General features: G+C 55.1%; 1 protein-coding gene across 1 annotated transcript in view; it reads right to left on the bottom strand.

Annotated features, from left to right (window-relative positions):
• The window catches only part of LOC147118327 (uncharacterized), a 361,660-nt gene that overhangs the window by 39,250 nt on the left and 308,824 nt on the right, over window positions 1–13,586 (bottom strand). Inside the window, exon 4 of the mRNA XM_085984392.1 lies at window positions 5,335–6,890. Within this exon, the coding sequence (XP_085840518.1) occupies window positions 5,335–6,890 (1,556 nt within the window). The remainder of the gene's footprint in view (window positions 1–5,334; window positions 6,891–13,586) is intronic.

Genomic DNA, 13,586 nt, shown 5'->3' with positions numbered 1-13,586 from the left:
TCTCTCTCTCTGTCTCTCTCTCTCTCTGTCTGTCTGTCTGTCTCTCTCTCTCTGTCTCTCTGTCTCTCCTCTCTCCCAGTCTCGCTGTCCCTCTCTCTGTCTCTCTCTCTCTGTCTCTCTCTCTCTCTCCCTCTGTCTCTCTCTCTGTCTCTGTCCCTGTCTCTGTCTCTCTCTCTCTCTGTCTCTCTCTCTCTCTCTCCCTGTCTCTCTCTCTCTCTCCCTGTCTCTCTCTCTCCTCTCTCCCGATCTCTCTCTCTATCTCTCTCTGTCTCACTCTCTCTCTGTCTCTTTCTCTCTGTGTCTCTCTCTGTCTCTCTCTGTCTGTCTCTCTCTCTCCCTGTCTCTCTCTCTCTCCTCTCTCCTCTCTCCCTGTCCCTCTCTCTGTCTCTCTCTGTCTCTCTCTCTGTCTCTGTCTCTCTGTCTCTGTCTCTCTCTGTCTCTGCCTCTCTGGGGACAGGGAGTGAGAGAGAGAGAGAGAAAGACAGAGAGAGGGGAGAGAGAGAGAGAGAGAGAAAGTGATAGAGAGTGCTGTGAGTTGGGTGAGTCAGGGAGTCTTAACTGGTTGCTAAAATCAAACTTTTGTTTGTTTCACATTTAATGTTACAGTTTACTGTTTAAAATCTAAATTTCCCAGCTTTAAGCAGGGTTATAAAGGGATATACATGGCCAACAATTCAGAGCAGCTGAAGGATGTTAATTAGGGAAACTAGATTAAACTGGTTCTCCTGTAGCTGGGCTCAGCAAGTCTCCTTTGTTTCAGGGCCAATAAAACAGGCTTTGAAGTGCGATTTTGCACTGAATGCGGTTTAAACAGAGTGCTGCGAGTTGGGTGAGTTGGGAGTTAGGTGAGGAGTGGAAGGAGGAGCTCCTTTGCTTCGCCTTTGTTTTTCCTAACTTTTCACCCTGTAGGAATTGGTTCTTACTGTACACCAAGGAAAGAGTCCGAGAGCGGGAGCAGTCAAACAGCAACAACTGTGAAACTGCTAAAGTGACATCACAACCAGGGAAGGAGCTGATTGGTAAGTAGGACCTGGCGAGTATTTCTACAGTCCAGTCGTTAAAGTAAAAGTAATGTCTCTAGTTTAGAGTAAGTAGTGGTTAAAGGGAAGTAAGGTCCCTAGTGTATTTAATATTCTTTAATTTAAAGGGAGTAAATTAAGGGTAGGACATGGCAGGGCAGCTCGGCACCGTGGAGTGCTCCTCCTGTGCTATGTGGGAAGTCAGGGACACTTTCGGTGTCCAGGGCGAACACATGTGCAGGAAGTGTCTCCAGCTGCAGCTTCTCGAAATCCACGTTTCAGAGCTGGAGCTGCGGCTGGAGTCACTGTGGAGCATCCGCAAAGCTGAGATCTTCATGGATAGCACGTTTAATGAGGTGGTCACACCGCAGGTAAAAAGTACACAGGCAGACAGGAAATGGGTGACCGCCAGACAGCGTAAAAGAACTAGGAAGGTAGTGCAGGAGTCCCCTGGGTCCATCTCCCTCTCCAACAGATTTTCCATTTTGGATACTGCTGGGGGAGATGGTTTCTCAGGGGAATGCAGCAAGAGCCAAGTCCGTGGCACTACGAGTGGCTCAGCTGCACAGGAGGGGAGGAAAAAGAGTGGGAGAGCAATAGTGATGGGGGATTCTATCGTAAGGGGAACAGATAGAAGTTTCTGTGGCTGTAGACGTGACTTTAGGGATGGTATGTTGCCTCCCTGGTGCCAGGGTCAAGGATGGTGTGGAGATGCCGGAGTTGGACTGGGGTGGACAAATGTAAGAAATCACACAACACCAGGTTATAGTTCAACAGCTTTATTTGAAATCACAAGCTTTCGGAGCGCTGCTCCTTCTTCAGGTGAAGTGGAGAAATGCATAAAGACACAGCTTATATAGTCAGAGAATCATGTCAGATGATGCTGACATGACATCTGACATGATTCTCTGACTATATAAGCTGTGTCTTTATGCATTTCTCCACTTCACCTGAAGAAGGAGCAGCGCTCCGAAAGCTTGTGATTTCAAATAAAGCTGTTGGACTATAACCTGGTGTTGTGTGATTTCTTACAAGGGTCAAGGATGTCACTGAACGGCTGCAGGGCATTCTGAAGGGGGAAGGCGAACAGTCAGAGGTCGTGGTTCACATTGGTACCAACGACATGGGTAGGAAGAGGGATGAGGTCCTGCAACAGGAATTTAGGGAGCTAGGTAGCTGATTAAAAAGCAAGACCTCAAAGGTTGTAATCTCTGGATTACTCCCAGTGCCACGTGCTAGTGAGTATAGGAATAGGAGGATAGAGCAGATGAATGCGTGGCTAAAGAGTTGGTGCAGGAGGGAGGGCTTTAGTTTCCTGGATCACTGGGTCTGCTTCTGGGGAAGGTGGGACCTGTACAAGTCGGACGGGTTGCACCTGAACAGGAACGGGACCAATATCCTTGCGGGGAGGTTTGCTAGTGCTGTTGGGGGGGGTTTAAACTAACTTGGCAGGGGGATGGGATACGGAGTGGAGCTATAATAGTGGGTGATGTACAGCCAAATATAGAGGAAAAAACAAGTCAGCCTGGAAGGCAGAGCAAATATGTAACGGCACAAGGGAGTAGGGCAAGGCTGGATGGCATTTATTTTAATGCAAGGAGTCTTGCGAGTAAGGCAGATGAATTGAAGGTGTTGAACACATGGGAGTACGATATTGTTGCTATCACGGAGACATGGTTGAGGGAGGGTCAGGACTGGCAGCTCAATATTCCGGGGTATAGAATCTTCAGGCGAGACAGAGGTGGGTGTAAAAGAGGAGGGGATGTCGCAATATTAATTAAGGAGTCAATTACTGCTGTAAGGAGGGATGATGTCTTAGCAGGTTCCTCTAATGAGGCCATATGGGTAGAACTTAAAAACAAAAAGGGGGCAAGCACATTGCTGGGAGTGTACTATAGGCCCCCTATATCAGGGGGAGATAGAGGAACAGATATGTAGGCAAATCTCAGAAGTGTAGAAATAATAGGGTAATAATAGTAGGGGATTTCAACTTCCCCAATATTAACTGGGATAGTCAGAGTGTGAAAGGCTTAGAGGGTGCAGAATTCTTCAAGTGCATCCAGGAGAGCTTTTTGAGCCAGCATGTAGAAAGTCCTACAAGAGAGGGGGTGGTAATGGACCTAATTCTAGGGAATGTAGCCGGGCAAGTGGTAGAAGTGTCAGTAGGAGAGCATCTGTGTTCACTATGGAGAAGGACGATGTAGGCATAGAAATCAGGCAGGGGGATTGTGATATACTTGAACAAATTAGTATTGAGAGGGAGGAGGTACTAGCGGTTTTAGCGGGCTTAAAAGTGGATAAATCCCTAGGCCCAGACGAGATGTATCCCAGGCTGCTGTGTGAGGCGAGGGAGGAGATTGCAGGGGCTCTGACACAAATTTTCAGAACCTCTCTGGCCACAGGGGATGTGCCAGAGGACTGGAGAACAGCTAACATAGTAGCATTATTCAAGAAGGGTAGTAGGGATAAACCAGGGAATTACAGGCCAGTGAGCCTAACATCAGTGGTAGGGAAATTATTGGAAAAAATTCTGAGGGACAGAATTAGTCTCCACTTGGAGAGGCAAGGATTAATCAAGGATAGTCAGCATAGCTTTGTCTGACCAATTTGATTGAATTTTTCGAGGGGGTGACTATGTGTGTGGGTGAGGGTAGTGCATTTGATGTAGTCTACATGGACTTCAGTAAGGCTTTTGACAAAGTCCCGCATGGGAGACTGGTCAAGAAGATAAGGGCCCATGGGATCCAGGGCAATTTGGCACATTGGATCCAAAATTGGCTTAGTGGCAGGAGGCAGAGGGTGATGGTCGAAGGTTGTTTTTGTGACTGGAAGCCTGTGTCCAGTGGTGTACCGCAGGGATCGGTGCTGGGTCCTTTGCTGCTTGTAGTGTACATTAATGATTTAGATATGAATGTAGAAGGTATGATCAGTAAGTTCGCAGATGACACGAAAATTGGTGGAGTGGTAAATAGCGAGGAGGGAAGCCTCAGGCGACAGGACGATATAGACGGGTTGGTCAGATGGGCAGAACAGTGGCAAATGGAATTTAACCCTGAAAAGTGTGAGGTGATGCATTTTGGGAGGACTAACAAGGCAAGGGAGTACACAATGAATGGTAGGACCCTAGGAAGGACCAGAGGGACCTTGGTGTGCATGTACATAGATCCCTGAAGGCAGCAGGACAGGTATTAAAAAGGCATATGGGATACTTGCCTTCATTAGCGGAGGCATAGAATATAAGAGCAGGGAGGTTATGATGGAGCTGTACAAAATGCTAGTTAGGCCACAGCTGGAATACTGTGTGCAGTTCTGGTCGCCACACTATAGGAGGGATGTGATTGCATTGGAGAGGGTGCAGAGGAGATACACCAGGCTGTTACCTGGGCTGGAGCGCTTCAGCTATGAAGAGAGACTGGACAGGCTGGGGTTGTTTTCCTTAGAACAGAGAAGGCTGAGGGGGGACCTGATTGAGGTGTACAAAATTATGAGGGGCATAGATAGGGTAGATAGAAAGGAACTTTTCTCCTTAGTAGAGGGATCAATAACCGGGGGCATAGTTTCAAGATAAGGGGCAGGAGGTTTAGAGGGGATTTGAGGAAAAACTTTTTCACCCAGAGGGTGGTTGGAATCTGGAACTCACTGCCTGAAAGGGTGGTAGAGGCAGGAACCCTCACAACATTCAAGAAGCATTTGGATGAGCACTTGAAATGCCATAGCATACAAGGCTATGGACCAAATGCTGGAAAATGGGATTAGAATAGACAGGGCTTGATGGCTGGCGCGGACACGGTGGGCCGAAGGGCCTCTTTCTGTGCTGTATAACTCGATGACTCTCTCTCTCTGTCTCTCTCTCTGTCTCTCTCTCTGTCTCTCTTTGTCTCTCTCTCTGTCTCTCTTTCTGTCTCTCTCTCTCTCTCTCGCTCTCTCTCTCTCTCTGTCTCTGTCTCTCTTTCTCTCTCTCCCTGTCTCTCTCTCTCCTCTCTCCCGGTCTCTCTCTGTCTCTCTCTTTCTCTCTCTGTCTCACTCTCTCTCTGTGTCTCTCTGTGTCTCTCTCTGTCTCTCTCTGTCTCACTCTCTCTCTGTCTCTCTCTCTCTGTGTGTCTCTCTCTCTCTCTCTCTGTCTCTGTCTCTCTCTCTGTCTCTCTCTCTGTCTCTCTTTCTGTCTCTCTTTCTGTCTCTCTCTCTGCCTCTCTCTCTCGCTCTCTCTCTTACTGTCTGCTGCACGTTTCCCTATGTTACAACAGTGACTACACTTCCAAAAAAGTACTTAATTGGCTGTGCAGGGCTGCGATCGGGAAAGTGGGCCATTACTCACCGACAATGGGAAGGCTTTGCTCCGGATCTTGTGGTCGACTGGGCTGCTCACCAGATTCACAGCCTCCAGTCCGGATTTCTCCTGGCCTCTCCTCTGTCCGCACTGACTCGTTGGGGTCCTCCGCCGATCCCTGAGGCATCATGGAGCCGCCGGCCCCTGAGGGACCCCCTGCCCGAGCAGTGTCCCCCTCAGTTAGCGGCTCGGTGCCCGGCTTTCCTTGCGCCTCCGAGGCCAGGCCTCCAAGACTGGCAAGGCTCTTGGCCCTTGCCCCTGGCCTCTGGTTCCCTCCCGGTCCGGCCATGACCTCACTCGCTGCCCAAGCCTCCTGTGAGACTGGCCCTGTGTTGGCACTGGCTGGGAGCTGTTGGGTGGATGAGCAGTCGTTAGGGTCCGTCCCGTTAGTGGGGGATGACGTCCCGTCCAGCCCAGTGCCGCTGGATTCCACCTTCCCAGTGATTGATGGCTCCTTGCCCATTCCAGTGCCACTGGATCCTATCTTCCCAGCGATTGATTGATCCTTGCCCATTCCAGTGCCACTGGATCCTATCTTCCCAGCAACTGATGGTTCCTTACCCATTCCAGTGCCACTGGATCCGATCTTCCCAAAGATTGATGGCTTCTTGCCCATTCCAGTGCCACTGGATCCCATCTTCCCAGCAACTGATGGTTCCTTGCCCATTCCAGTGCCACTGGATCCCATCTTTCCAGCGATTGATGGATCCTTGCCCATTCCAGGGCCACTGGATCCCATCTTCCCAGCGATTGATGGCTCCTTGCCTATTCCAGTGCCACTGGATCCCATCTTCCCAGCGATTGATGGCTCCTTGCCTATTTCAGTGCCACTGGATCCCATCTTCCCAGCGATTGATGGCTCCTTGCCTATTCCAGTGCCACTGGATCCCATCTTCCCAGCGATTGATGGCTCCTTGCCTATTCCAGTGCCACTGGATCCCATCTTCCCAGCGATTGATGGATCCTTGCCCATTCCAGGGCCACTGGATCCCATCTTCCCAGCGATTGATGGCTCCTTGCCTATTCCAGTGCCACTGGATACCATCTTCCCAGCGATTGATGGCTCCTTGCGTATTCCAGTGCCACTGGATCCCATCTTCCCGGCGATTGATGCCTCCTTGCCTATTCCAGTGCCACTGGATCCCATCTTCCCAGCGATTGATGGTTTCTTCTCCATTCCAATTCCACTGGATTCCATCTTCCCAGTGACTGATGGTTCTGTGACCATTCCAGTGCCACTGGATTCTATCTTGCCAGTGACTGATGGTTCCGTGTCCATTCCGGTGCCACTGGATCCCATCGTCCCGGCGATTGGTGACTTTCCACTGGCACTGCCGTCAATAGGCTCGGTCCCGCCAGCGACGGGTAAGTCAGTGCCCATTCCTCCGACCCCAGAAGGCCGTTCACCCGTCTCTCCCACCGGCCGTCCCTTCCCGCGACGGATCTCCTTCACCGTCTCCGCCACCACAGCCAGCGTCTTCATGAGGGCTTCGCGGATGGGCTCAGCATCCGCAACGACCAGCTGGTGTCCGGTTGTGGCAGCCCTACAACAACAACAACAACATCGCAAGTTTACATGCTGCCTTTAACGTAGAAGAAACTACTGAGCTTTACCAGGATGTTAAAGGGGGGGAAACATAGAAACATAGAATCATAGAATCATAGAAACATAGAATCACAGAATCATAGAAACATAGAATCATAGAAACATAGAAGATAGGAGCAGGAGTAGGCCATTCGGCCCCTCGAGCCTGCTCCACCATTCAATGAGATCATGGCTGATCATCCAAATTCAGTACCCGGTCCCTGCCTTCTCCGCATACCCCTTGATCCCTTTAGCCTTAAGAAATATATCCAACTCCTTCTTGAATATATTTAATGAATTGGCCTCAACCGCCTTCTGTGGTAGAGAATTCCACAGGTTCACCACTCTCTGGGTGAAGAAATTCCTCCTCCTCTCTGTCCTAAATGGCTTACCCCTTATCCTTAGACTGTGACCCCTGGTTCTAGACTCCACCGCCATCGGGAACATCCGTCCTGCATCTAGTCTGTCTAGTCCTGTTAGAAAAAAAAACTTGTGTTTTTACAGCACCTTTCACGACCTCAGGATGTCCCAAAGCGCTGTACAGCCAATGAGGTACTATTTGAAGTGGAGTCACTGTTGTAATGTGGGAAACGCAGCAGCCGATTTGCACACAGCAGGCTCCCAGAAACAGCAATGAGATAATGGCCAGATAATCTGTATAAGTGATGTTGATTGAGGGATGAATATTGGCCAAGACGCTGGGGAGAACTCCCCGTGCTCTTCGTAGAAATAGTGGCCATGGAATCTCTTACATCCACCTGTGAGAGCAGACGGGGCATCGGTTTGATGTCTCATCCGAAAGACGGCACGTCCGACAGTGCAGCGCTCCCTCAGTGCTGCCCCTCTGACAGTGCGGCACTCCCTTAGTACTACCCCTCCGACAGTGCAGCGATCCCTCAGTACTGCACTCCGACAGTGCAGCGCTCCCTCAGTACTGAGCCTCCAACAGTGCAGCGCCCCTCAGTACTGCCCCTCTGACAGTGCAGTGCTCCCTCAGTACTGCCCCTCCGACAGTGCAGCGGTCCCTCAGTACTGCCCCTCTGACAATGCAGCACTCCCTCAGTACTGCCCCACCGACAGTGCAACACCCGCTCAGTGCTGCCCCTCAGTACTGCCCCTCCGACAGTGCACAGCTCCCGCAGTACTGCCCCTCCGACAGTGCAGCGCTCCCTCAGTACTGCCCCTCCGACACTGCAGCGCTCCCTCAGTACTGCCCCTCCGACAGCGCAGCACCCCCTCAGTACTGCCCCCACCAACAGTGCAGCACTCCCTCAGTCCTGCCCCTCTGACAGTGCAGCGCTCCCTCAGTACTGACCCTCCGAAAGTGCAGTGCTCCCTCAGTACTGACCCTCCGACTGTGCAGTGCTCCCTCAGTACTGCCCCTCTGACAGTGCAGCGCTCCCTCAGTACTGCCCCTCCGACAGTGCAGCGCTCCCTCAGTACTGACCCTCCGACAGTGCAGCACTCCCTCAGTACTGCCTCTCCGGCAGTGCAGCGCTCCCTCACTACTACCCCTCCGACAGTGCAGCGCTCCCTCAGTACTGCCCCACCAACAGTGCAGCGATCCCTCAGTACTGCACCTCCGACAACGCAGCGCTCCCTCAGTACTGAGCCTCCAACAGTGCAGCGTCCCTCAGTATTGCCCCTCTGACAGTGCAGTTCTCCCTCAGTACTGCCCCTCTGGCAGTGCAGCGCTCCCTCAGTACTGACCCTGCGACAGTGCAGCGCTCCCTCCGTATTGCCCCTCCGACAGTGTGGCGCGCCCTCAGTACTGCCCCTCCGACAGTGCAGTGCTCCCTCAGTACTGCCCCTCCGACAGTGCAGCCCTCCCTCAGTACTGCCCCTCCGACAGTGCAGCGCTTCCTCAGTACAGACCCTCCAACAGTGCAGCGTCCCTCAGTATTGCCCCTCTTAGCGTGCAGTGCTCCCTCAGCACTGACCCTCCGACTGTGAAGTGCTCCCTCAGTACTGCCCCGCCGACAGTGCAGCGCTCCCTCCGTACTGCCCCTCCAACATTGCGACGCTCCATCAGTACTGCCCCTCCGACAGTGCAGAGCTCCCTCAGTACTGCCCCTCCGACAGTGCAGCGCTCCCTCAGTACCGCCCCTCCCACAGTGCAGTGCTGCCTCAGTACTGCCCCCTCCGACTGTGCAGCGCTCCCTCATTACTGCCCCCTCCGACAGTGCGACGCACCTTCGGTACTGACCCTCCGACAGTGCAGGGCTCCCTCAGTACTGCCCCTCCGACAGTGCAGCGCTCCCTCAGTACCGCCCCTCTGACAGTGCCGTGCTCCCTCAGTACTGCCCCCTCCGACAGTGCAGTGCTCCCTCATTACTGCCCCCGCCGACAGTGCGGCGCTCCCTCGGTACTGACCCTCCGACAGTGCAGGGCTCCCTCAGTACTGCGCCTCCGACAGTGCAGCGCTCCCTCAGTACTGACCCTCCAACAGTGCAGCGTCCCTCAGTATTGCCCCTCTTAGCGTGCGGTGCTCCCTCAGCACTGACCCTCCGAATGTGAAGTGCTCCCTCAGTACTGCCCCGCCGACAGTGCAGCGCTCCCTCCGTACTGCCCCTCCGACATTGCGATGCTCCATCAGTACTGCCCCTCCGACAGTGCAGAGCTCACTCAGTACTGCCCCACCGACAGTGCAGCGCTCCCTCAGTACCGCCCCTCCCACAGTGCAGTGCTGCCTCAGTACTGCCCCCTCCGACTGTGCAGCGCTCCCTCATTACTGCCCCCTCCGACAGTGCAGCGCTCCCTCAGTACTGACCCTCCGACAGTGCAGGGCTCCCTCAGTACTGCGCCTCCGACAGTGCAGCGCTCCCTCAGTACTGACCCTCCGACAGTGCAGCGCTCCCTCAGTACTGACCCTCCGACAGTGCAGCGGTCCCTCAGTACTGACCCTCCAACTGTGCAGCGCTCCCTCAGTACTGACCCTCCAACTGTGCAGCGCTCCCTCAGTACTGACCCTCCGACAGTGCAGCGCTACCTCAGTTCTGACCCTCCAACTGTGCAGCGCTCCCTCAGTACTGTCCCTTCGACAGTGCAGCGCTCCCTCAGTACTGACCCTCCAACTGTGCAGCGCTCCCTCAGTACTGCCCCTCCAACAGTGCAGCGCTACCTCAGTACTGACCCTCCGACAGTGCAGTGCTCCCTCAGTACTGACCCTGCAACTGTGCAGTGCTCCCTCAGTACTGACCCTCCAACTGTGCAGCGCTCCCTCAGTACTGTCCCTTCGACAGTGCAGCGCTCCCTCAGTACTGACCCTCCGAAAGTGCAGCGCTCCCTCAGTACTGACCCTCCAACTGTGCAGCGCACCCTCAGTACTGCCCCTCCGACAGTGCAGCGCTCCCTCAGTACTGCCCCTCCAACAGTGCAGCGCTCCCTCAGTAATGTCCCTTCGACAGTGCAGCGCTCCCTCAGTGCTGCCCCTCCGACAGTGCGGCACTCCCTTAGTACTACCCCTCCGACAGTGCAGCGATCCCTCAGTACTGCACTCCGACAGTGCAGCGCTCCCTCAGTACTGAGCCTCCAACAGTGCAGCGCCCCTCAGTACTGCCCCTCTGACAGTGCAGTACTCCCTCAGTACTGCCCCTCCGACAGTGCAGCGGTCCCTCAGTACTGCCCCTCTGACAATGCAGCACTCCCTCAGTACTGCCCCACCGACAGTGCAACACCCGCTCAGTGCTGCCCCTCAGTACTGCCCCTCCGACAGTGCACAGCTCCCGCAGTACTGCCCCTCCGACAGTGCAGCGCTCCCTCAGTACTGCCCCTCTGACACTGCAGCGCTCCCTCAGTACTGCCCCTCCGACAGCGCAGCACTCCCTCAGTACTGCCCCCACCAACAGTGCAGCACTCCCTCAGTCCTGCCCCTCTGACAGTGCAGCGCTCCCTCAGTACTGACCCTCCGACAGTGCAGTGCTCCCTCAGTAGTGACCCTCCGACTGTGCAGTGCTCCCTCAGTACTGCCCCTCTGACAGTGCAGCGCTCCCTCAGTACTGCCCCTCCGACAGTGCAGCGCTCCCTCAGTACTGACCCTCCGACAGTGCAGCACTCCCTCAGTACTGCCTCTCCGGCAGTGCAGCGCTCCCTCACTACTACCCCTCCGACAGTGCAGCGGCTCAGCACTGCCCCACCGACAGTGCAGCGCTCCCTCAGTGCTGCCCCTCCGACAGTGCGGCGCTCCCTTAGTACTACCCCTCCGACAGTGCAGCGATCCCTCAGTACTGCACCTCCGACAGTGCAGCGCTCCCTCACTACTACCCCTCCGACAGTGCAGCGCTCCCTCAGTACTGCCCCACCAACAGTGCAGCGATCCCTCAGTACTGCACCTCCGACAACGCAGCGCTCCCTCAGTACTGAGCCTCCAACAGTGCAGCGTCCCTCAGTATTGCCCCTCTGACAGTGCAGTTCTCCCTCAGTACTGCCCCTCTGGCAGTGCAGCGCTCCCTCAGTACTGACCCTGCGACAGTGCAGCGCTCCCTCCGTATTGCCCCTCCGACAGTGTGGCGCGCCCTCAGTACTGCCCCTCCGACAGTGCAGTGCTCCCTCAGTACTGCCCCTCCGACAGTGCAGCCCTCCCTCAGTACTGCCCCTCCGACAGTGCAGCGCTTCCTCAGTACTGACCCTCCAACAGTGCAGCGTCCCTCAGTATTGCCCCTCCGACAGTGCAGCGCTCCCTCAGTACTGCCCTCCAACTGTGCAGTGCTCCCTCAGTACTGACCCTCCGACAGTGCAGCGCTCCCTCAGTACTGACCCTCCAACTGTGCAGTGCTCCCTCAGTACTGTCCCTTCGACAGTGCAGCGCTCCCTCAGTACTGACCCTCCGACAGTGCTGTGCTCCCTCAGTACTGACCCTCCAACTGTGCAGCGCTCCCTTAGTACTGTCCCTTCGACAGTGCAGTGCTCCCTCAGTACTGACCCTCCAACAGTGCAGCGCTCCCTCAGTACTGACCCTCCGACAGTGCAGTGCTCCCTCAGTACTGACCCTCCAACTGTGCAGCGCTCCCTCAGTTCTGACCCTCCAACTGTGCAGCGCTCCCTCAGCACTATCCCTTCGACAGTGCAGCGCTCCCTCAGTACTGACCCTCCAACTGTGCAGCGCACCCTCAGCACTGACCCTCCGACAGTGCAGTGCTCCCTCAGTACTGTCCCTTCGACAGTGCAGCGCTCCCTCAGAACTGACCCTCCAACAGTGCAGCACTCCCTCAGTACTGACCCTCCAACTGTGCAGCGCTCCCTCAGTACTGACCCTCCAACAGTGCAGTGCTCCCTCAGTACTAACCCTCCAACTGTGCAGCGCTCCCTCAGTACTGACCCTCCAACTGTGCAGCGCTCCCTCAGTACTGCCCCTCCAACAGTGCAGCGCTCCCTCAGTACTGCCCCTCTGACAGTGCAGCGCTCCCTCAGTACTGACCCTCCAACAGTGCTGCGCTCCCTCAGTACTGCCCCTCCGACAGTGCAGCGCTCCCTCAGTACTGCCCCTCTGACAGTGCAGCGCTCCCTCAGTACTGCCCCTCCGACAGTGCAGCGCTCCCTCAGTGCTGCCCCTCCGACAGTGCAGCGCTCCCTCAGAACTGCCCCACCGACAGTGCAGTGCTCCCTCAGTACTGCCCCTCCAACAGTGCAGCAGGCCCTCAGTACTGCCATTCCGACAGTGCAGTGCTCCTTCAGTTCTGCCCCTCCGACAGTGCAGCTCTCCCTCAGTACTGACCCTCCAACAGTGCAGTGCTCCCTCAGTACTAACCCTCCAACTGTGCAGCGCTCCCTCAGTACTGACCCTCCAACTGTGCAGCGCTCCCTCAGTACTGCCCCTCCAACAGTGCAGCGCTCCCTCAGTACTGCCCCTCTGACAGTGCAGCGCTCCCTCAGTACTGACCCTCCAACAGTGCTGCGCTCCCTCAGTACTGCCCCTCCGACAGTGCAGCGCTCCCTCAGTACTGCCCCTCTGACAGTGCAGCGCTCCCTCAGTACTGCCCCTCCGACAGTGCAGCGCTCCCTCAGTGCTGCCCCTCCGACAGTGCAGTGCTCCCTCAGTACTGGCCCTCCGACAGTGCAGCTCTTCCTCAGTACTGCCCCTCCGACAGTGCAGTGCTCCCTCAGTACTGCCCCTCCGACAGTGCAGCGCTCCCTCAGAACTGCCCCACCGACAGTGCAGTGCTCCCTCAGTACTGCCCCTCCAACAGTGCAGCAGGCCCTCAGTACTGCCATTCCGACAGTGCAGTGCTCCTTCAGTTCTGCCCCTCCGACAGTGCAGCTCTCCCTCAGTACTGCCCCTCCGACAGTGCAGCGGAGTGAGGCTTGAATCCACAACCTTCTGACTCAGAGGTGAGAGAGAGAGAGTGCTACCCACTGAACCATGGCTGACTCCAGGTTTTACCAGGGATGAGGGACGTCCGTTATGAGGAGAGGCTGGAAAAGTTCGGACTGTTCTTCTTGGAACAGATGTGGTTACGAGGTGACCTAATAGAGGTTGCCAAGATGATGAGGGGTTTTAGTCGAGCAGGTCAATAATCAGAGGTTAATGATTCTGTGAAAAACGATCCCCCAAGTCTCTTCACAGGAGGACATACTAGAACTGAGAGTTTAAATTTGATCAGGAAAGATTGAACAGGCTGGGGCTCTTTTCTCTTGAAAAGAGACTGAGGGGTGACCT

This window comes from Somniosus microcephalus, chromosome 4 (genome assembly GCF_052327205.1).
Source record: "Somniosus microcephalus isolate GS21.2 chromosome 4, FLI_Smic_1.0, whole genome shotgun sequence".
Taxonomy (NCBI): Eukaryota; Metazoa; Chordata; class Chondrichthyes; order Squaliformes; family Somniosidae; genus Somniosus; species Somniosus microcephalus.
The sequence above is the reverse complement of the archived record's forward strand: the minus strand, read 5'-3'. Positions and strand labels throughout refer to the sequence as shown.